Source organism: Cyprinus carpio, chromosome B20 (genome assembly GCF_018340385.1).
Source record: "Cyprinus carpio isolate SPL01 chromosome B20, ASM1834038v1, whole genome shotgun sequence".
In the NCBI taxonomy this organism is placed as follows: domain Eukaryota; kingdom Metazoa; phylum Chordata; class Actinopteri; order Cypriniformes; family Cyprinidae; genus Cyprinus; species Cyprinus carpio.
Window position 1 is genome coordinate 2,913,647 of NC_056616.1, and position 24,542 is coordinate 2,938,188.

Below are 24,542 nucleotides of genomic sequence, written 5' to 3' on the forward strand. Positions count from 1 at the left end.
TACTCTTTACTCCAATACATTTGTGATGATTAATGCAATTACTTGTTACGTTTTGCATAACACCCAACATTTTCTGCAGCAATTTATTTCTGCTGCAACAGAAGTGATATTGCCACCTACAGGACATTGAAGGTACTAGATCTTGTACGTTTGCACTTATTTACCCAAACTTGTTAACAATGCTACTTTACACAAATGTGAATGCATTAGTAAGGTAGTTGTGTACAGGCAGTGATGTAGAATCATTGGGCGGGGCTAAACAGGCAGCAGTAAAACTTAAAGGGTGCTTTTATAGTACAATGACCTCTTACCTGTCAAAAGATCAAGGGAATTTTGTTCTCTCAGTTCATGACCCCTTTAAACAATTTTTTTTATGTATTAGGTACATTATGTATTAGGTACATTATTTTCTCCTTCTTGAAAATATCCGGTAGTGTGGGTTTTCCAGGAAATGCATGTTCTCCCTGGACCTCTGCTTCTCTTAAATACTAACATGTATTCTGCATGGTTTTTGACATGCACTCAAAAAAAATATTTTAGTTGTTTGCTGAAGTTACTTAAATAAAATAAGCTAAAACAACATAAATCTTTAGTTTTTTATTCTGTTGTCATTTGCACTCAATTTTATAATATTTAATGAAATTACATTTGTAAAATGTTAACTTAAACCATTGAAGTTAAGTTGGGCCTACGTGAATTGTGTTATGTTGACTGTTACATTCTCATAAGAATAAATAAAAGAAATCAGAAAAACTTAAACACTAACAGGATTTATTATAATCTGTTTGTCCTCCAGCACCAGCTGAAGGAGACACAGAAGTCGTTCCAGCAGAGAATCCAGCAGAGAGAGAAAGATCTTCAGCAGCTGAGAGAGGATGTGGAGTCTCATAAGGTGAGTCTGGAGAAGAAGAAAAGTTTGTCTTAGTCTCAGTTCAAACTCTGGTCTTTCAGTCCCTATTAAGTCTGAATCACTGTGTGTCCTAATAGCATTCTGCACAGATAGCAGTGGAGGACAGTGAGAGGATCTTTACTGAGCTCATCCGCTCCATTGAGAAGAGCCGCTCTGAGCTGATACGGCTGATCAGAAATCAGGAAAAGCAGGCCGTGACTCAAGCTGAAGGACGACTGGAGCGACTGGAGCAGGAGATCAATGATCTGAGGAGGACAGACGCTGAGCTGGAGCAGCTTTCACACACACAGGATCACATCCAGTTCCTGCAGGTAACAGAGATCTAGAAGAAAAGGATCATAGTGGATTTGAGCCAAATCGTGCTGTGACATGACTGCAGAAACAAACAGAACTTCACTGATATTTTACCTCTTTAACCAATTTTTCTTTCTGATTTCTTGCATCATGGTGAAATCAGTGCACACAATAGTACCAATTCTGAGTAACTTTCATCAAAATTGAATCAGGTGATCTTCACACATGGTTTTGTGTTTTGTCATATTGTTGATTAATGTAAAATAAATGCTAAACAGAAGACTATTTTTGTGAGTGCGGATTATGGTCTCATATAATAAGATCTTCACACTTGATAAAATTGTTATTTTGTAATATATTGATCAATTTGACTATGAAAAACCCAAACATGAATTGAGACTGTATATTAGTAATGCTTCAGAGTACTGAAACCATACCAAACCTGACCAAGTCTTAAGGGTCCTTGTAAATTTTCAGTGTCTCTTACAGCTCTGGAGTTATGAATAATAGATATTTCTAGTCCTTTGAGCTGCTTTCAACCTTTCAATGAGATACCAATAATGTGCTTGAACTGTTAGATGGACATTTATGTTTTTAGTAGATGTTTTGTTATCCAAACTATTTCAACAATAAAGTTTTCATTGAGTGTAAGTGGCAAATAATAGAATCTGTAGCTCTAATGTGATTTAATGAATATGAGAAGAATGAAGCTGATACTGTGAAAGTGCTGTATGGAGTTTCATCTGATCTCAACAAGAGCTTCACAAATCTGATATTTGTGCAGAATATTGGGTGAAGTGTGGAGCTGATGAGTTTTGATTTGTTTTCTATAGAGTTTCCAGTCTCTTTCAGCACCTCCTGAATCTACAGATGTAAATGATGATCCCTTCAGTTCTCTCATCTCTTTTGATGGCCTGAGAGAATCTGTCTGTCAGCTGAGAGACAAACTGGAGGATTTCTGTAAAGAGGAGCTCAAGAAGGTCTCAGACAGGGGTAAAGTCTTGGAGTTTCATCTGATCTCAAAAATAAGTCCATCATCTCATAATAAATTTGTATTGATTATAATTTTTTTCTCATAAATTTATATTTTCTTATAAATTTTAACATACGTCTCTTTTATATTTACATTTATATAAATATATTGACAAGCTGTAGGATATATGTGTGTGTTTATGCATAAACAACTTATACAGGAGATATGTGTCTATAGGTATGTGATAAATTAATACAAATGAATAAATTAGGGATTTATGGCACAAATCTTATTGGAAAAAAAAATTAGACACCTCTCCACAAAACATCTTAGTCAAAATGCAGTCTCATTTACTGCATGTAAATGTTTGTGTCAATGAGAACAGAACAGAACTGACATTCATTCAGATTTACGATGTTTCTGACACTGATTTTGAGAACAAATGTTTGTCTTGTTGTGAACAGGCTTTAAAGTATTTGACTAAATTATTTCTGTTTAGACATTTTTAAATTTAAATATTGTTGTGTAAAATGGTAATGCTGCCCCCCCCCCAAAAAAAAGAAAGAAAGAATAGTTAAGACATGCTTTAAAAACAGATCATTTGCCTCAGTTGCTACTACAGGACCTTCTCTGTACTACAACCAGTCTTCAGCAGATTATTCACATCCTCTACATACTGCTGCAAATGTTACACCAACAAAGGTAGTGGAGGGATTTTCATGTAAACACAGTATTTTCCACCTTACGTTAAAGGGGCAGAGAATCAATAAGGTATTGTTTGTTTACTTCTGCAGGGCCCAGTATATGGGATGAATTGTCTTCCTAGACAGCAACATATGTATCCCTACCAAACACCACACACCCCACCTTATATGGAAAAGGATGAGGATGGACTTAATTTTGAACCCATTGTGCCTCTACCTGATAAGGTTGATGTGAAAACTTGTGAGGAGGATGAAGAGGAGATGTTCTGCAAGAGAGCAAATCTCTTCCGATTTGACTCAGACACTAAAAAATGGAAAGAGAGAGGCATTGGCAGTATCAAAATCCTGAAACACAAAACCTCTGGGAAAGTTCATCTGTTGATGAAAGGGGAGCAGGATCTGAAAATCTGTGCTAATCACTATATCACTGCCGACATGGCACTCAAACCAAATGCTGGATCTGTTAAATCCTGGGTGTGGTACGCTATGGACTATGCAGATGAAATACCGAGGACTAAGCAGTTGGCGATTTGTTTTAAAACAGCAGATGAGGCAGCACTGTTCAAAGTCAAATTTGAGGAGGCTCAAAAGTTACTTTCAGAATCCCCACAATGTCAACAGATTAAAAAGAAGTGCATAACTTCAGAGCCTCAGGTTTCATTCAAAGAAGTGTATCCCAAAACCCTGTTTTCCAAAAAGGAGGGTGAATGGGACTGTGATGTGTGCTGTGTAAGAAATGCTTACACGTCTGCTGTGTGCGTGGCATGCAGCAGTGCAGCTCCTTCTTCAGCAAAGGTGAAACCTGTAGAAGAATTCAAAGGCTCTGGCCCTGTGGCTCCTCCTGCCAACTTGTTTTCTATTGGACTTTCTGGAGATTCCACTAAGAACACTTCCAGCACTGATGTCAGCTCGAATGGCTTCACATTTGGATCTCAAATACCAGTTTCTTGTAAATTTAGATTGAAGGAGGCTGCGGTGACATCTGCTGGCTTTGGAGTTCAGGCTGATAAGAAAACAATTCGGACTGATGCACCAAAACACAAGACAGCAGCTTTAGCAGTCCCATTTGGCACTCAGTTTTCCAAGAAAGAGGGTTGGTGGCACTGTAACTTCTGCCTAGTGAGGAATGATGCCTCAGCAACTGTATGTGTTTGTTGCAAAACCCCTTTCAGCACTGAATATAGTAATGCAGCATCACAAAGTGGGTTAACTGCCCTGTTTGCTAAAAAAAATGGAAAGTGGGATTGTGACACTTGCCTCATAAGAAATGACGCTACATCTAGGCATTGTGTTTCGTGTCAGACAGCAAACCCAAAAATGAAAAACAAGACCTCTGCTGCACCAAGTTCCTCTTTTAATATTCCTTTTTCACTTTTGAATATTCCTTTGCAGACCCCTCACAAGCTCATGAACACTGACAGAATGGTCCAGTTTAAACAGAAAGATGAAGAAATGAAATCTGGTCTTAAGGACCTCAGATCATTCTTGACTTACCAAAATAAGGATGACAAAAGTAGCGATGCAAATCATAGTACCTGTGCAGTTGTAGTCAAGCTCAACTCTGAAAGCACTGTACCCTCTTTAGAATGTGATTTGAAAGAGGAAGCACATGAGGACTATGCCAACTCCTCTGTGCATGCACTGTAAAAAAAAGTCTGTAGTTTTTACAAAATAATTTTGGCAGCTGTGGTTGCCAGAATACTTTTGTAAAAAATACAGAAAAACTGTAAACACAATTACGGCCAAAAACTGTAAATTTTACAGTATAAAACTGTTATTTACAAACAAGAAAATTTGAATGTAAAACCAGTAAATTCAACAACGCACACTGCTATTAAAATCTGTTTTGTACCTTTAACATACTGACAACCACCATAATAATGCAGGTGGTAAAAGAGAAAGCCACATGAAGAATCGAAGTTCATCACAAGTAGCTTCGCCACAAGCAGAAGTTTATATTAATATATAGAAGGTGCACAAAGTCATTCATGCAAACACAAAACACCATCATGGTGACACACGATACTTAAACAATTCAATAAACTTTCATTAAACAGCAGAAGATGTAACATAAAGCCCAAATGTACAACTGATAACAAAAAACTATTAAAAAACATGATTATTTAAACAAAATACTTTCAAATGTGGAGCGTCACACAGGGAATTCTGGGAATATCAGTTTACAGTTTTTGACTGTAAATTATACATTGATTTGTTCTTTTTTTTTATTTCTAAAAACTGTAAAATTAACAGCATTTTACTGTAAACATTACATGAAATGTCTGGTTAGATCTTTTACAGTTTTTCCCTGTATATAGTACAGGAACTTACTGTTAACCTATTAACACTTTTTTTTTGTAGCGTTTTTACAAAATTGTACAGTTAAAATGACACTTATTTTTTACAGTGTTTTAGAATTTGGTTTGAAGGGGGAATAGCATGAGGATTGTTCCGATTTGTTTGTACATCCAAAGGGGTTTAGATTCAGTTTTAAATCTATTCTCAGTCCCTCTAAGTCTCCATCTAAGCTAAACCAGAGCCAGGCTTCTGTTGGTACAGATGATGAGCAAGAATCATCGCAGGAGGAACAGCGAGATGATCAGTACTTTGATCCTGTTGTGCCACTGCCTGATCTTGTTGAGGTCTCAACAGGAGAAGAGAACGAGCAAGTCCTATTCAGTCACCTGGCCAAATTATACTGCTATGATAAAGATCTTAGTCAGTGGAAGGAACGAGGTATAGGAAACCTTAAAATACTGCAACACTATAAAACAAAACGTACCAGACTCGTGATGAGACGGGACCAGGTCCTCAAACTGTGTGCAAACCATTGGATTGCTTCAAATATGAACCTTGAGCCCATGAAAAGAGCCGAGAAAGCATGGATCTGGAATGCCTTCGATTTTTCTGAAGGGCAGGGCAAGGTGGAACAGTTAGCAGTCCGATTTAAACTGCAGGAAACTGCAAATGCTTTCAAAGAGGTCTTTGAAGAGGCAAAGACTGCACAGGAAAAAGACACTCTGCTCACCCCATTTTCTGCATTTTCTAAACCGGATAAAAGACCTGGGGCAAAGCTTGGCACTCAAACCACCAAGACTGTGGTCTCTCCTCATAAGTTTGTTTTTGGGTCAGACGCTGTACAAAAGATCTTTGGAAGCCCTTCACCATCAAAAGAAAAATCTCCTGTTATGATTCCCAGTTCAAAAGATGAGAAAACAGGTGCCTCAAAACTGAAAACCTCTGGACCAGCAGTGTCCAGCCAGTCTTTCAGCATACCAACAAGAGGTAAGCTATGTACTGTGACTTATAGTTTACAGATAAAATTTCCATTTTCCAAATTTCCAAAATTTCGGATTTCCAGCCCTGCTCCAACCACACCAGCCTGGCCAAGGTTGGAGCTACAGGCATCTCTGAATTAGGTTCTAGATAGTTTCTTTATTTTTTGAATGAGGACATTCTTCATGTTCATAGTCTTATTGTGCAGTTTTTTGGTGTATGTTGCCTCTTAAATGGCTCCTTTACAGTTGATGTCATTTAAGCCCATATTTCTATCAAATAGAGACTGATTTTCATCCACTTAGTTCCTGAGATGGATTCATCATGATCTTGGTGACACACAGTACTTTCTGTATGAGAAATGTCTCAGTTACATATGTAAACCTCATTCCCTGAAGGAGGGAATGGAAATGTCACGCTAATGACCGGCGAAATTGGGGATCTTGTTAGCGAGACCAATCTACTTTGAGTGTAAACTAAACAAGCCAATGAACATTGACATGCGATGATTGCTTTCAGCTGCCGCTGATCGCAGCACAATTATAAATAGGCAGCAGGTGCAATCCATACTCAGGTTTTCTCTGAGGAGCCAAGCCAGTAACCCAGCCACTTAGTGGTGGTTCAGCAGCCGTGGTGACAGGACGTGACATCTCCATTCCCTCTTTCAGGGGACGAAGGTTACATATGTAACTGAGACATTCCAATTTGGTTGGTCACTCTCAACATCACGTCGATGACCAATGAAATTGGGGATCCCTACCAAAGCTCCATTAATGCTGCCACTTCCAATGTCCTGTGTGAGCCTCTTGCTACCCTTTGGGAATAGGCCAGGGATTGCAGCAAAAAGGCCAGTCACTGTTGTCTTAGCACTACACACTCAGTGAGCTTAGATAACACTTCGAAAATGTACCCATTCTATTTTGGGAGCAGGAATGTTACAAAAGCCCCATCCTTCCCGAAGGAGGTTTCAGAAACACTTACACATAAGGAAAACAGTTTAGGTACATATGGTAGAGTTAGAGGTGAATGTAACCCTCTTGAGGAATGGCAGAGAAGTCTGCCGGGGAAATACGGGCTTGCTGTGTATCTCATCACCTCCCTGCTTATCATGGTGATGAGATACACAGCAGACTGTCATCACTCAATGGCTGGTTTTATAGACAATTGGACGAGTTTTTGGGGCAGACCTGACCTGTTGAAAAGAGATGGTCTTCATCCCTCCTGGGGTGGTGCCGCCCTTCTGTCTACAAATACAGTCTCAGAGTTTGTACTTGACTAACTGGGGCCCAGGTCAGGAAGCAGACAGACAGCTTAAACTGTAAATTCTACTCCTTGTTACAAGTATGGTAGAACCATCACTTCTACCACAAAAGACTGCTTCCCTTTCAAGGGAACTTCGAACTGCGTCCTCTAGGGGTCGCTATGGGGAACACCTCGTCGTGACCCGTGTCTGAAGCATACAATGAAAAAACACCAACGAGTTGGCCGGCGACAGCCTCTGACATCACTACCGGTGCAACTATAAAACAGGCACCGGGAAACACGTCATTCTCTTCTTCGTCTTCAAAATTGACCGTTTTGTTTGAAGCGTGCAACTGAAAGAACCGGTAAGAGCGCTCTTTCTCTGTCTATCATGGCGACTACTAGCAAGCGTTTAGACGATGTGTGCATCTGTGTCGGCGTTATTTGACACCCGATGACACACACGATCTTTACATTATTTGTTTGGGTAAAGAGCACACACGCAATGTCTTTGAGGAGGGAATCTGCATGCATTGCGAGCGTTTTTTCAAGGAAAAAGCTCTGCTCTCGTTCGTCTCTCTTTCAGAGAAAAAAAAAGGCAGCCATCTGCTTCCCGCGGTTCAGGATCCTCCGCTGCTGAGGCACGGAGGAGAATGAGCTCGTGAGAATTTCAGGTGGATATGTCTGAATGGTTTAAAGAGGTACTTTCCCTTTCGCGCTCATAATGGCGGCGGACGAGAGAGAGCCTCGGGAGGATGATGTTATATCTTTAACATTTTCTGATACTGAGTTTAGTGCTCTGCTGGGTTTTTACCCAGGAAAAGCAGGAGATATTTGAGGATGGTGAAGAAGCTGAGGCTGAGCCTTCTCAATTCTCCTGCCCTGCGTATGTAGAGCTGTTGGAGTTTATGGATCGCGCCTCGATGAGCGTTATCTTTCCGACCATAGCCCTCCAGCTCAGGTGAGCCTTCCATTTCTGCCTGATCTCCATACAGAGATCGAAAGGAAATGAAAGAGGCCGTTTTCTTCTTGCATCCATCGGTTTCGGCATAAGAGTTTTGCTGACATCGAGGCGATGTGTGAAAACGGCTATGAGAGGATGCCCCCGGTAGAAAGAGCTTTCTTTCTGCGGGGGAGACATCCTCTCTTAATCTCCCTCCTTGCCATCTAAGCCCCTTCAAGAAATACATCTCGCTTAAATGGCAAGGCATACGCAGCAGCAGGTCAGGCTGTGGCTTTATTACAAAATAAATGCTTCAAGCATATCAGGCTGATCTGCTAAGAGACCTGGATAGAGGCGAAGGCCTTTTTCCTGATCAGGTAGCTATCGGTTTCGGCATGAGCTGCGCCGCACCACAGGCCTCTCTCCGGGCTACCAAGCAGGTCTCCTCTGCCATGCGCAGGACTATTGCGGCCATGGTGGTGGCGGAGAGACTTCTGTGGATGAACCTGGCAGACGTTGGGAAGAAAGATAAGGCTTTATTCTCGATGCTCAGGTTTCGCCTTCTGAACTACTTCGGTATTTCCGTTGAGACGGTGATCGAGAAGTTCGGGGAGATGAAGGCGCACTCCGCTGCTTTCAGATCCTTCGTTCCACGAAGGTCCAGGTCTGAGCCCGAACAAAATAGGGGTCCTGGCCTGTCTCGATCTGAGGATCAAAGACGGGCACAGAAGGCTAGTGTCGCGACTCGCTCCTCCCCCACCTGCGGGCAGGGTTAAGAGGAATTGTGGGTCACAAGGAGGTAAGCAGAACCTAAGGGATGTGATCCAGACGAGGTAGCGTTCTCGTCTGAGTCAGAGTGATACTGAGGTATCTACTCGTTCCCTTTAGGTATTTTTAACTTCTGCTTTTATCCTCCCCTTCCTAATTCCCCTGTAACGACCAGCTCTCCACTTGATCGAGGTTAGGTGGAAACCTCTAACGCATAACAGTCTCCTATGCTGGACCTATAATGTTTTTGGCTGGTTCTATGTTCATATCAACCACCTTACTGAAGGTCCGGACTAAAAGGAGGCGCCCCTTGAGCGGGGCTCCAGCGCAGGAGGGTGGGAGTATAAAAATAACCCTTTCTGTATATACTTATGTGTAAATTGCTGGAGGTTATGTGTCTACTAATAAACTCTGTGAGTTTCCTTTGCAGTGCTCAGTTACAGTGTTTACTAAACACTCATCAGCACCAGCCATCCGGCTTCATGTTCCGGTATTAGGCGGCTGAGATCACAGGTTTCTGTGGGAGCCTCCTTGATCATCAGGCCTGGCACAGCACTGCAGGGAATTTCATGGATGTCCAGCCAGGTCACCCTGAGGGGTCTCCTGGCCGCTTAGGTGCTGTCGCATCCAGCGGGAAGTGAAGGTGGCAGTTACAGAAGTCTTCTTGTATATGCTGCCTCAGGTGATGCTTCCCTCGCTAGAGGTTTGTAAAATTTGAGCTTGCCTCTCCCGTGCGGTTCAGCGCCTCTGCGATGCTAAGGAACCTTTAGGTACACACGCTAAGCTCTGTGTACTTTCTGAAAACCACATGGTGGTCAGTGTGCACGTGAACACTTTGCGCACTTTCTAAAAATCCACGTATTGGTAAGTGTGCACGCAAGACCCTGCGCACTTTCTGAAATCCTGTATGGTAAGGGTTACACGCTCCGCCTCGTTCCCTTTCTTGAGATGATTAGACCTTGGTTCCTTGGGCTCCATTCAGTCAGTGTGTATTCGTTTATACACTTCAAGCATCGCTTCCCTCAACATGAGGGGCTATGTGGGCGATTCTCGTGGTAGTTTAGCAGCGCTCCCCTTTTCCAAGAAGGGTCGCCTATGAGCGAGCTACTCTGGATTCAGGAGTTCTCCTCTCATATGAGACTGAGTTCACTGTTTTTCCCCAGAGCGCTCCAGCATTATTTCCACAGATCGAGTTGATGACTCTCAAACATACTGTTTTGAGATGCACCATTCCCTCTATGAGCTGCTCTATCAGAGTGCCACGAGAGCCCTTCCTTAGAACAGTATTTGGAAATCCATGCTATGGTAAGTGTGCACGTGAAGTCTTTGCACACTTTCTGAAATCCACACTGTGGTAAGTTTGCACGCTAGTATTCTGTGTTCTTTCTAAAATCCTATATGGTGAGGGCTTCGCACGGTTGCTTCGTGCCCTTTCTTGAGTTGGTAAAAGCCCCGTTCATCTTGGGCACCACTCCACTCATGTATCCTCGGATACCTATCTAAACAGGGTGTTGCTACTGGAGATCTGTTGAGACAGCTCCTTCAGCAAGCTTTTGCGGAAGCAAGCTGTAGCCCCTGTGTGACAGACAAGACTTAGTATAAAATGCTAGGTTCCTAGCCGTATCCCTTAAAAGGAATCTTTCCTGATTCCAAGCCTTTAGCTCTACCACCGGGCCGAGGCCCTAACAATTAAGTTGGGTATGTAGCTTAGGCCTTTGGCAGTAAGGGGTATTGTCACAGACAGCTGTCTAAACGTCCCGGGGGCAATTCCCATTGAAATGGTAGAGTTGATACTTAGTGTTCGCCATGATTGTGGCCTGCACTCCCCTCAGGGTATACTGTTCCCCATAGCGACCCCTAGAGGACGCAGTTCGAAGTTCCCTTGAAAGGGTCAGTTGGAACCGTGAAAACTTCCCATAACAACTTGTGTACTTGCTACATCGTTAAAAGAATGGCATCTATGCTAATATTAGTCTGTTTCTCTCTTATTCCGAGGTAACCGTAGCCACCAGATCCAGCTTGTATCCAGATCAGATGGTCACTGCAGTTACCGGATCCAGTACGTATCCAGCCCAGATGGTGGATCAGCACCTAGAGAGGACCTCTAAAGCCCAGAGACCAAGACAACTAGATGAGCCCCAGATTCCCTGTAAGGACCTTGTCTCAGATGGCCACCGGGACAAGACCACAGGCACCAGTTGAGTCCTCTTCACAATGTGTCTTGCTGCAGCCTGGAATTGAACTGCTGGTTTTGTCTGGCCAGAGGAGAACTGGCCCCCCGACTGAGCCTGGTTTCTCCCAAGGTTTTTTCTCCATTCTGTCACCAAGGGAGTTTTGGTTCCTTGGCACTGTCACCTCTGGCTTGCTTAGTTGGGGACACTTCATTTCCAGCGATATCGTTGACTTGATTGCACAGATACTATTTAAACTGAACTTAGCTGGATGATGACATCACTGAATTCAATGATGAACTGCCTTTAACTGAAAAATGAGTGTTTACTATTGTCATTTTGCATTATTGACACACTTTTTTCCTAATTAATGCAGTACAGTTTCTTTGACACAATCTGTGTTGTTATAAGCACTATAAAAACCTTTGGAAAAAACAGGCTCAGTTGGGGGACCAGTTCTCCTCTGGCCAGACGAAACCAGCAATTCAATTCCAGGCTGCAGCAAAGTCACATTATGCAGAGGTTCCTGTGGTCTTTTCCCAGTGGCGTTCTAGGAGACAAGGTCTTCACTGGGGATCTGCCTCTGGGGCTCATCTACTTGTCCTGGTCTCCGCTGACATTCAGGGATGTTGAGGTCATCTCTAGGTGCTGATCCACCATCTGGGCTGGATACTTACTGGATCCGGATGAGTGCAGTGACCATCTGATCTGGATACAGACTGCATCTGGTGGCTTTGGTGACCTCGGAATAAGAAAGAAACAGACTAATATTAGCGTAGATGCAGTCTGCCTAGATTCTAACGATGTAGCAAGTACATCAGGTGTTATGGGAAGTGTTCCCAGTTCCAGTTTACCTAATTAATGCAGCCTAAAAATCCTTTAATGGGTTTGAATATTAGAAATGTGTTAGTGTGTTATGTGTAAGCCAGGTTAAAGAGATGGGTCTTTAATCTAGATTTAAACTGACAAGAGTGTGTCTGCCTCCCGAACAATGTTAGGTAGGTTATTCCAGAGTCTTGGCACTAATTAGGAAAAGGATTTTGAAATTCTAAGTATTATCAAATTGCCAGAGTTTTGAGAACGCAATGTACATGAAGGACTATAATGCAATAAGAGCTTGTTCAAATACTGAGGTGCTAAACTACTCAGGGCTTTATAAGTAATAAGCAAGATTTTAAAATCTATACAATGTTTAATAGGGAGCCAGTGCACTGTTGACAGAACCGGGCTAATATGATTATACTTCCTGGTTCTAGTAAGAACTCTAGCTGCTGCATTTTGAACCAGCTGGAGTTTATTAAGCGTGCAGAACAACCACCAAATAAAGCATTACAATAATCTAACCTTGAGGTTATGAAGCATGAATTAATGTTTCTGCATTTGACATGGAGAGCATAGGTCGTAATTTAAATATATTTTTGAGATGTAAAAATGCATTTTTACAAATGCTAGTAATGTGGAATTCAAAGGAAAGATTGTTATCAAATAGCACACCTAGGCTACTAACTGATGACGAAGAATTGACAGTACAGCCATCAAGTCTTAGCCTTCTAGGTTATTACATGCAGAGGTTTTAGGTCCGATAATTAACACTTCTGTTTTTTCAGAATTTAGCAGTAAGAAATTACTCGTCATCCAGTTTTTTATATAAACTATGCATTCTGTTAGATTTTCAAATTGGTATGTTTCACCGGGCCGCAACAGTAAAACCTTACACCGTGTTTCCTGATGATATCTCCCAGGGGTAACATGTAAAGCGTGAAAAGTAATGGTCCTAGTACTGAGCCTTGAGGTACTCCATACTGCACTTGTGATCGATATGATACCTCTTCATTCACTGCTACGAATTGATGGCGGTCAGATAAGTATGATTTGAACCATGTTAATGCACTTTCACTTATGTCAACAATGTTTTCTAGTCTATGCAAAAGAATGTTGTGGTCAAAAGTTTCCAACGCAGTGCTAAGATCCAGTAGCACTAATAGAGAGATCAGATGTTAGAGCTAGTCATTTGTAACTCTTATGTGAGCATTCTCAGTACTATGATATGGTCTAAATCCTGACTGGAAATCCTTACAGATACCATTTTTCTCTAAGAAGGAATGTAATTGTGAGGATTCTACATTTTCTAGTATCTTGGACAGAAAAGGGAGATTCGAGATCTGTCTGTAATTAACTAGTTCTTTGGGGTTAAGTTGAGGCTTTTAATGAGAGGTTTAATAACAGCCAGTTTGAAGGTTTTGGGCACATATCCTAAAGACAATGACGAACTAATAATAGTCAGAAGAGGATCTATGACTTCTGGAAGCACCTCTTTTAGGAGCTTAGATGGAATAGGGTCTAGCATACATGTTGTTGGTTTAGATGATTTAACAAGTTTATACAATTCTTCCTCTCCTATAGTAGAGAATGAGTGGAATTGTTCCTCAGGGGATCTATAGTGCAATATCTGATGCTATACTGTAGCTGACGGATGCATGGTTACAATTTTATCTGTAATAGTATCGATCTTGGAAGTAAAGTAGTTCATAAAGTCATTACTGCTGTGCTGTTGGGAAATGTCAACAGGTGTTGATGTTTTATTTTTTTATAATTTAGTCACTGTTTATATATAAATACCCAGGGTTATGCTTGTTTTCTTCTAAAAGAGATGAAAAATAATCAGATCTAGCAGTTTTTAATGCTTTTCTGTAGGATAGCGTACTTTCCCGCCAAGCAATACAAAATACCTCTAGTTTTGTTTTCCTCCAGCTGCGCTCCATTTTCCAGGCTGCTCTCTTTAGGGTGTGAGTGTGCTTATTAAACCATGGTGTCCGACTGTTTTCCTTAATCTTCTTTAATCGTATAGGAGCAACCATATCTAAAATGCTAGAAAAGAGAGAGTCCATAGTTTTTGTTACATCATCAAGTTGTTCTGAGCTATTTGATATGCTGAGAAAATGAGATAAATCAGGAAGATTACTTACAAAGCAGTCTTTTGTGGTAGAAGTGATGGTTCTACCATACTTGTAACAAGGATTAGAATTGACAGTTTTAGCTATATTAAGTTTGCACAATATTAGATAATGATCTGATTTATAATCTCTTGGCTGCATAATTTCAACACCATTAACATCACCATGTGACAGTATTAAATCTAGAGTATGATTTCGACAATGAGTAGGTCCTGACACGTGTTGTCTAACCCCAATAGAGTTCAAAATGTCTATGAATGCTGATCCCAGTGCAACTTTTACATTATCAACATGGATATTAAAATCACCAACAATTAAAACTTCCAGCACCAATTCGGATAGAAAATCAGCAAATTCTTTAATAAATTCTGTATGGTGCCCTGGTGGCCTGTATACAGTAGCCAGTACAAACATAACAGGGGATTTATCATTTACACTTGTTTCTCTGGATAATGTTATATGAAGCACCATTACTTCAAACGAGTTATACCTGAAAGCCCACCCTCTGAGAAATACTGAAAATATTATAATATAAATATTATAATATATATAAATATTGTAATATCCCAGACACCAAGCAGTTTCGGCCCGAATCCGGCCCACATCTGGCCCACATGGATTTCACACGGGCCAGATGTGGGCCGGATCTGGGCCAACACTATGTTGCTGTCTGGGATAAATATTATAAATATTATAAATTGTAGCAACACCTCCCCCTTTACCTTTCGGATGCGGCTCATGTTTATAAAAGTAATCTTGGGGGGAAGACATCTAGGTTATGATCGGTGATCATATTATTTACAAAAAGTGCTTTAAGGTAGAAAAAGGACCTGATATTCAATAAGCCAAGCTCTATCAGCTGTTTATCCATAATACATCTGTTTTTTATTTGTTGAACATCAATTAAATTGTTACTCTTAAATTGGTTTAAACTTTTTTGTATTTTCTAGTTCGGGGAACAGACGCAGTCTCTATAGTGTGATATCAAGGTGAAAGAATCTCTATGTGCTGAGAATTAGCTGATTTCTGTGATGTGAGGCGGCTAGCAGAAGGTCGGTTTAGCCAGTCTGTCTGCTTCCTGACCTGGGCCCCAGTTAGTCAAGTGCAGACTCTAAGACTATGTGCCATATTTCTAGAAAGAAGAGCGGCACCACCCCAACAGGGATGAAGACCATCTCTTTTCAACAGGTCAGGTCTGCCCCAAAAGCTTGTCCAATTGTCTATAAAACCTATGTTATTCTGCGGGTACCACTTAAGACATCCAGCCATTGAGTGATGACAGTCTGCTGTGTATCTCATCACCACGGTAAGCAGGGAGATGACCAGAGCATATAAGAGTGTCTGACCTCGTACTTGCAAGTTCATACACCTCTTTAATGTTAATTTTTGTGAACTCAGACTGGGGAAGTCGAACATCATTAGCGCCTGCGTGAATAACAATCTTACTGAATTTACGTTTAGCATGAGCCAGCACAGGCACTCTGGCTCCCGGTAAACATTGGACTATGGTGGCTGGTGTCTCTATTTTCATGTTCCGTACATTAGAATCGCCAATAACTAGAGCACTTTGATCAGGTTTCTCAGTGGGTGCATCACTGAGTGGGGAGAACCTGTTTAATGTTTTGATCAGAATGGAAGAGCGGTGTTTTAACCCCACGGTTATGCCGCCTCACAGTCAACAAGGCTCCCTTCTTCAGAGGCTCTGTATCTGGAACCGAACAATGTACAGGACTCCCTGAGCTAGTCGCATCCAAAGCTGTATCTACATCCCTCACATTCTTACTGTCCTCAATTAAAGTTTGGATGCATGTCTCTAATTCTGAAACCTTCTCTGTCAGCCTAACTATTTCCCTGCATTTATCACATGTGAATCTTTGTCACCGACAGAGTGAGCTAAACTATACATGTGGCAAGCGGTGCAAACAACAATAGCAGGAGAAGAAGCCATTACTCACCTTGATTGAAGAATGATTCTGACTTACCACTGTTGTTTGATGAAATCGTGAATAATGGGACGAGAGAGAAAAGAAACGGGGCAAGAGAAAAAAGAAAATAGTAATAGACAGGAATAGAAACATGAATGAAAACGTGAATGACAAGCTAACTGGCTAATGAATGCTAACGCGGTGTATGGGCACTGCACTGGCGATTTAAAATTTAAAGTGAATGGACAGATTAGTTTGATATTATCTGATATTGATAATATCAGATATATGGTGGGAATTAAGTTTATATTTTATCACTTCAGACAACGGAGAGTGATAGTAAGATAGAGATTCAACAGAAAATCTAAGCTACATGGAGCTACAATCACAAACCACTCGGCAGCACGCAGACAGGAACTGGAACCCACTGAATGAAAGACTTGTCTGACGCATCCACCAGAGTGTTGTTTGTCCAGTTGAAGTGGATAAAGTGGCTCGTGGGTATCTTGTTCATGATGGTTCCTCATAAGCATGATTTTGTTGGGGATCCTGTTTTCCAATTAGTTTTTCTTGTTAAGTATCAACAAACGATGATTCAAATTGCTCATGATCAATTAGGTCACCAAGGGGTGCATAAAACTTACAATAACTTGTTGCAATATTTTTTCTTTTTTTTTTTTTAGCCACACTTGTGGCGAGACATTTCTGTCTATATTAAAAGTTGTAAGACCTGCCAACTAACCAGAAACCAAATCAGGTGTTAAAACCTTTTCCTTTGCGACCAAATAAAGATACTGGTGAACCTTTTGAACACCTTATTTTTGTTTGTGTAGGGCCACTACCTCGTTCAAAATCAGGAGTTGTTTACTGTTATGTGCTTAAATACATGCATCCCTGTGGCTTATCCATTGTGCAGTATTACTTCTCGCTCTATTGTCAAAGCTTTAACACAATTTATATCAATCTTATATCAGTGATCAAGGCTCAAACCTTACTTGTCACCTCTTCCAGCAAGTGTTGAAATAGCTGTGCATTAAACATAAACAGTCTACCGCATATCACGCTCAAAGCCAGGGTGCTTTAAAGAGATTCCACCAGCAGTTAAAGTAATTTCTTTGTGCGTACTGTGTTCAGCTGGATAGAGACTAGTTAGAGCGTTTGCCGTGGATGATGTTAGCACCACACAAAGTGGTGCAGGAAAGTACAGGGTTTAGCCCTAATGACATGGTTTTTGGCCATAAAGTGCATAGTTTGTCTCCATATTTCACAAGGCTGGTAAAGCTGCAGAACCTCCTAAAAAATTGACATCGTATGTTTTGGAGTTTAAGAGCCGACACAAGTGAGGGAGCGAGGTAAGGAAAATCTTAAGAAACATCAGGGAAACATGAAGCGAAGGCGATCAAGTGCTTGTTTTAAGGCCTATTGTATCTTCTCCTTTTGAGGCTAATTTTGATGGTCCTTTTGTAGTACAACATACATACATTGAGTGACAAAAATTATAAAGTTATAATAACCTCACAAAGAAAGTCTATTAAATGTTACCATGTAAATATATTAAAACCCTATTATGAAACCGAAACGAAGCCTTTGGGAGATTTGATGCCTTCACATCCTGCACTTTCTGTAGCCTCTGTTGGTGGGGATAATGTGAGTTTAATGGGGGAGGAAGAGGAGACCCTCTCACCGGATGATTGCGTGCTTCATGGCCGGCCACAAAATTCAGAGTCATTACAGAATTTAGAATTCACTCTCCGTCATCTGCCTTCTGTAAGATGTCAGGAGTTATATGAATTATTATGTAGTTTTACTGAATTATTTGAAGATAGAAAGCCGATTAAACAGCATTTCTATCGTGTCCTGTCTGAGAAATGGGAATTGATGGAAAGAGAAATTCAGTATATGCAGGACCATAATATTGCAGTGCCTTTGTCTTCTGATTGGGCCTTCCCATGCCTTTTAATAGGAAAGGCAGACAGTACCATTCGATTCTGTACAGATTTTTGTAAAGTTAATAGTTTAACTAAACTGAATTGTTTTCCTTTACCTCACACCGAAGATTGTGGAGACCAGGTTGGGTCCGCCAAGTTCGTCAGCAAGTTTGACTTGCTGAAGGGCTATTGACAAGTGCCTTTTACCAAGCATGCCCAAGAAATATCATCTTTTGTTATTCTGTCTGGGCTATATTCTTACCAGGTCGTGAGTTTCGGCCTGCAAAATGCTCCGACAACGTTTCAGCACCTTATGAACAGTGTAGTGTCGGGCCTTGAGGGGTGCACTGTTTATCTGGATGACTTAGTTGTCTTTAGTGACAATTGGTATTCTCATTTAAAACAGTTATGTTCGATGTTAAGGCATTTGTCTGAAGCTCGGCTTACGGTAAACTTAGGAAAATGTGAGTTTGCCAAGGCATCACTGACGTATCTTGGGAAAGTAGTAGGGAATGGGAGAGTGCTGCCAATACATGCAAAGGTCCAAGCCATCCTGAACTTTCCTTCTCCAAAAACCAAGAAAGATCTCATGAGGTTTTTAGGATTGGTAGGGTACTACCGATCTTTTTCTCGTAATTTTTTGACTGTAGTCGCACCACTTACAGACCTGTTGAAGGGCAAGGTAAAGTTTATTTGGTCTCCTAGCTGTGAAGCGGCTTTTGAAAATGTTAAGTCTCTTCTGTGTTCGGAGCCTGTGCTTCGGGCTGCATCCTTTGATAAATCTTTTACGCTGCATGTTGATGCCAGCAACGTGGGAGCTGTAGCCTTCCTTCAGCAGCGTGACGATGATGGAGTAGATCGTCCAGTTAGTTTTTTTTGTCATATCAGCGTCACTATTATTATTTGGGCACTACAGCATTTTGCCATGTATTTAAATTCAAGTGCCCCTACTGTGATATACATGGATCATAACCCACTGACCTTTCTGAATTCCTTACAGTGTCCAAATCAGCTGTGGTCTCTGTTTTTGCAGTCGTTCTGCCTGGATATTTGACACGTCCAAGGTTCGGAAAATGTGGTAGCCGACACACTGTCTCATGCTCCGGATGTGAAATGTAGCATTGGTTTTGGGCTAATTTGGATGTTTTCTTCTTTTGGTGATTTTTAGTAGCTGTCCTTGGTTCTGATTCAGGTATGCTATAAGACTGATTTGTTTTGATATTTTGTGGGAGTCCCTGTTTTATGGGGAGGGGTGTGACTAGTGTTGGCAAAAGACCCGATACTTCGGTACCAAGTCGGTACTAAAAAAACGAAAATGTTATGGTACCAGTACTGGTGGTACCGAGTACCCGGTCAATCTGAAAGGTGTGCAGATGCGCTCTCTTCATAAAGCACTGAGATGAGGCGGAAACACACCAGACTAACAAAACACTTTAAAGGCAGACACCCATATCAAATTAAAGAGTTCAAACAGGTAAGTTTCACAGTGTTTCCCATACATTGGGAAATATCAAAACTGACCGCAACGAACAGATTTCCCAAAAGGCTTTGACTTCGTTGAATAAACATGAGCACTGCACTGTATATCACTGTATTTCTGAAGAAAACCGACTGTCTTCAGAAAATTATTAATGTCATTTTCATTTAATCTTGCCTGTAATGCCTGAGCAGCATTTGTGAGTGCAGGCTCAGCGCTTATTTGATTACAGCCGTTACCGGGAAACCTCTCTCTCTCTTGCTCTACAAGCACCACCTGCTGGCAGAGAATGAATTTGCATATGCTGCTGTGGGAAACACCGCTTCTGTTATGAATACTATGAAATATTTTAATTTGAATATGATTGAAATGAACACTGTTATTAGAGTAGTTAATCATTAACATAACCACTGTTAGGGGGCAGCTGTGGCCTAATGGTTAGAGAATTAATATCAGTCAGAAAAGCAGTTCTGGGCTTTTTGTATTTTTAATTTTTTTAGCTAGCTTAGTTGTTATTCTTGGCTTTAAAATTCAAAATCCCTTTAAAACTAAATATGTACATAGTTTAGATTAAATTGGTACCAAAATTGATACCGAGAACCGTGGATTTTCACTGGTATTGGTATCGAATACTGAAATTTTGGTATCGTGACAACACTAGGTCTGACAACCCCTGTCGTCTGTTAATGGAATCGCCGTTGAGCCCACAAACTAATTTGAGTCAGTACAAAGTCAGTATGTCTTCATATAAGATTTTAATTCTGTCACCTGAACCAAAGCACAAGAGAGAAAAGTTTTATTGGCTTTTTTTGAGCTACTCCTTTCATCAGTCAATATTTATACTAAATAATACATTAAATTTTGATTTATTTTACAATCCTTCTGAACACTTGTGACACTTTATACAACACTTTATTTATTCTTTGCTAGCAAGCCTATTTCTGTCATGACAACTCTCAGAGGGATTTGCATGGTAATGTACATGATAATGTTAATGTATCTAGTCTTGGAGGAATAGATCTGCTACACTGCTGCTGCAGCAGAGCAAGTACTGAGACTTGCTATTGCCAATATATCCGCAACAGGCTGCCGTGAGCATGGAGTAAATACTGTTGCTGCACATATAACACATGAATAATCCCCACAGCAGACATGATCACCCCAGAGCAGACCTGGACAGGTGGAGCTGGGGAAGGTGGAGGGCTTCTGAAGTGCACTGCTACCGCTACAGCAAGCTCTGGCCAAGTATTTGAATTTTGAGCAACAAGCTCATTGGCTACTGTTACAGGAAAGAACCAATCAGTTGTGACGTGATGATGATCTCATATCAGATCAGACTGCGCCATCTAGAGTTTCATCCCAGAACTTTGTATTTGTCTTCTGATAGTTAATTTTTTTTTTATACTGCATACTGTAAATACAGGTAATGCTAATCTCTAATCTAATCTAATTTCATTTTTGTCTGACTTTGTTTGCAAATGCTGTCCTTAAGCAGATCATAGGGTCTTCTTTTTTAAAGACCTATGCATGGCATCATTTTGGGGCAAAAGAAAATCATATTACAACTTTAATTTCATGTCTTGAAAGGTGAATGATGAACAGTTTCCGCAAAGATTCACTCTTTTCTGCATTTCGTAATGTATTTTCCTAAAAGACTGTTTTTTGATGGTTGCATTTAGCCGTGTTGTCTAAAGCTTGTGACTGAGCTCAAATATTTCAAAGACTGCAGAAAAAATCCTGTTTTATAAGCCAATCAAAATGTTTGTGTGTGTGTGTGTGTGTGTGTGACTTCATTGGCAACATTAATAGGAATTACTATAGTGCTAGTATGTTATCATACTGATGGTGTCCGCATTAATATTGGCAGTGTAGTCTTTTCATAAAGTGTTTATTTCTGCAGATGATGATTTCTCGTGGTCAGGTGCAGGAGCCACAGTCTCTGGAAACACAGTGAAAGAAATCTCTCTGCCAGAGGTGAGCGTTTGCTGTGAAGCTGTTAGCTGTGCTCTTCGTGTCTCTAGAGAAGTGTGACGTGTGCTGACGTGTCTCCTGCAGGTGGAGGTGAGGTCCGGTGAGGAGGATGAGGAGATCCTGTTCAAAGAAAGAGCCAAACTCTACCGCTGGGATCATGAGGTCGACCAGTGGAAGGAGCGCGGTGTGGGAGACATCAAGATCCTCTTCCACCCTGTGAAGCAGATGTGGCGCGTGCTGATGAGACGCGAGCGGGAGCTAAAAGACTGCGCCAAACACATTATCAGCCAGAGCATCGAGCTAAAGCCCATGAAAACCTCGGCTAACGCGCTGGTGTGGACCACTACAGACTACTCAGGTACAGGCCTCGCTCCTCACCTCACACACATCACCCTGCTGCTGGTATCCTCATATCTATATGTTTGTTCACACACACAGAGGGGGACGGGAAAGTCGAGCAGCTGGCAGTCAAGTTCAAGACTCCACAGCTGGTGGAGTCCTTCAAACAAACCTTCACTGACTGCCAGAGTCGCATGTTGCAGACTGACGCTGCTTTCGAGAATCTGGAGGTGGTGTTGTAGTTTAAACAGATCTTGAGTCTCCAACCCTGTGGTGTTCTTCAACATCACCATAGATAACAAGGATGCTGGGAGAATCGTCATGGAGCTCTTTGCTCACATCGTGCCCAGAACAGCGGAGAACTTCCGGGCTCTGTGTACTGGAGAGAAGGGCTTCGGTTACCTACTTTTTTTTCCTTTGACCATGTACTGGAGAGAAGGGCTTCGGTTACCGCCGGTCCATCTTTGAGGACACACCGTCATTATGTAAACTCACTGATTATGTGTTCTGTATGAAGACAGCATGAATATTCATTTACATCAATGCCTTGACCTGACCAGGGTTATTATTATTATTAAAATTAAAACCCTAAAAAAACATTTCTGTTACTTTCACTAAAAAACAAACGTTAATTGAAATTATGATTAACTTTATTGTGTTTTAAAGATAGTTTCCATTTTCATTTAAGGTAAAGTACTAAAATGTCCAAAACCAGAACAAACTGATGTAATAAACATGAATAAAAACTAAATATTAAAAAACTGTCTCTCAGGGTGGTGATATCACCAACCAGGATGGGACGGGAGGAAAATCTATCTATGGAGGGAAGTTTGAGGACGAGAGCTTCGAGGTGAGGCACACGGGGCCGGGGCTGCTGTCCATGGCCAACCGCGGCAGAGACACCAACAGCTCACAGTTCTTCATCACCCTCAAGAAAGCAGAGCACTTGGACTTCAAGGACGTCGCCTTCGGATTTGTCAAAGACGGCATGGATGTGGTGAGGAGAATCGGAGAGCTAGGCGCTAAAGATGGGAAACCCACAAAAACCATCAACAATATCAGTCTGTGTATAGGTTTTTTGAGATTTTTTTTTGAGGATGTTGTACATAATGTTTGGTTCTTTGTGTATCCAAGCTCTTGTTAAATCAGAACTTGTGTATCCTAAGCTCTTGTTAGCTAAGCCCATGAAAAACAACCTCAGGGGCTAACGCCGTGGTGTGGACCAATACAGACTACTCAGGGTTACAGCCCTCGCCTCACCTCAAACACACCACCCTGCGGTCCGGTGTCCTCATATCTATATGTTTGTTCACCACACAAAGAGGGCCGGACGGGAAGTCGAGCAGCGGGCAGTCAAGTCAAAACTCCACAGTGGTGGAGTCCTTCAACAACACATTCACTGGACTGCCAGAGTGCATGTTGCAGAATGACCCGCTGCTCAGATGTCTGATTGAGAGGCGCTGTCTCAGAGACTCAAAATCCTGTGGTGTTCTTTGACATCACCATAGAATAACAAGGGATGTGGAGAATACGGTCATGAGCTCTGCGATCCACATCGTGACCCGAACAGCGGAGAAACTTCCGGGCTCTGTGTACTGGAGGATAGAGAAGGGCCTTCGGTTACCGCCCGGGTCCTATCTTCTACAGGGATCGTCCTAGACTTCATGTGTGAGGTGAGGACAACACACATCATATGAAAACTCATGATGATGTTTTCTGTATGAAAAAAACGCATGTTTAGATCATTTAATTTCAATCTGAGGTTGTACCTGATCCTTGTGGTATGATTATTATTAAAATTAAAACCCTAAAAAAACATTTCTGTTACTTGAACTAAAATTAACTGAAAGTATGAAAAACATTATTATGGGTTCCAGATAGTTTCCATTTTCATTTAAGGTAAAGTACTAAAATGTCCAAAACCAGAACAAACTGATGTAATAAAAACATGATAAAACTAAATATTTAAATAAACTGTCTTAGGGTGTGATATCACCAACCAGGATGGGACGGCGAGGAAAATCTATCTACGGAGGAAGTTTGACGGACGAGAGCGTCGAGGTGAGGCACACGGGGCCGGGGCTGCTGTCATGGCAACCCGCGGCAGAGACACCAACAGCTACCAGTTCTTCATCACCTCAAGAAAGCAGGAGCACTTGGACTTCAAGCAAGTCGCCTTGTGGATTTGTCAAAGACGGCAATGGATGTGTTGAGGAGAATCGGAGAGCTAGGCGCTAAAGATGGGAAACCCACAAAAACCATCACCATCTCAGACTGTGGACAGATTATGTGAGATTTTCTACACACAAACTAGTGTCCATCATGTTTGAGACTGTGTTTCCCAAGCTCTTGTTAAATCAGAACTTGTGTATCCTGAGGTTTTATTGTTGTCCTTTTTGTGTGTTAATGAAGTAGACAGCAATAGTTGACAGTTAAATTCATACTTTGCAAAAATAAAATAAAAAATGGTTACTCCAGAGTTTCTTCATATTTACAGGGGCTTAATTAGACAGAATGTGAATATTTCCTTGTTATATGTCTGTAATATTTCTGTATTTCATTGTTATGTGTGTGTTGTATTTCTGGCAGTTTTGTGTTGTGATTTTTAAACACCTTAACATAAAATAAACACTATTACGTTACACTATTTATTCAAACACTGTCATT

The 24,542-nt window shown here is 41.3% G+C and overlaps 3 protein-coding genes across 4 annotated transcripts in view; all 3 read left to right on the forward strand.

The window, feature by feature from the left end:
- LOC109070143 (E3 SUMO-protein ligase RanBP2-like) overlaps nt 1–4,619 on the forward strand; it is a 44,157-nt gene extending 39,538 nt beyond the window's left edge. The window contains exons 2-6 of one of the 2 annotated variants that reach the window (XM_042746651.1): nt 797–892; nt 988–1,221; nt 2,038–2,197; nt 2,788–2,879; nt 2,972–4,619. In XM_042746651.1, the coding sequence (XP_042602585.1) occupies nt 797–892; nt 988–1,221; nt 2,038–2,197; nt 2,788–2,879; nt 2,972–4,528 (2,139 nt within the window). In that variant the 3' untranslated portion in view covers nt 4,529–4,619. The remainder of the gene's footprint in view (nt 1–796; nt 893–987; nt 1,222–2,037; nt 2,198–2,787; nt 2,880–2,971) is intronic. The other variant, XM_042746652.1, reaches the window with a different exon arrangement.
- A 727-nt stretch (nt 4,620–5,346) lies between these two features.
- LOC109072458 (E3 SUMO-protein ligase RanBP2-like) lies at nt 5,347–23,353 on the forward strand (the record flags this gene model as incomplete). The annotated part of the gene is made up of 5 exons (XM_042747457.1): nt 5,347–6,166; nt 21,466–21,539; nt 21,621–21,894; nt 21,975–22,083; nt 23,308–23,353. Coding segments are annotated over 5 exons (1,299 nt in total), but the record flags the coding sequence as incomplete, so codon positions are not given.
- On the forward strand, nt 22,636–23,019 carry LOC122141052 (E3 SUMO-protein ligase RanBP2-like; the record flags this gene model as incomplete). Its single annotated transcript, XM_042746898.1, has 1 exon — nt 22,636–23,019. A coding segment is annotated over one exon (384 nt), but the record flags the coding sequence as incomplete, so codon positions are not given.
- Nucleotides 23,354–24,542: the final 1,189 nt, after the last annotated feature.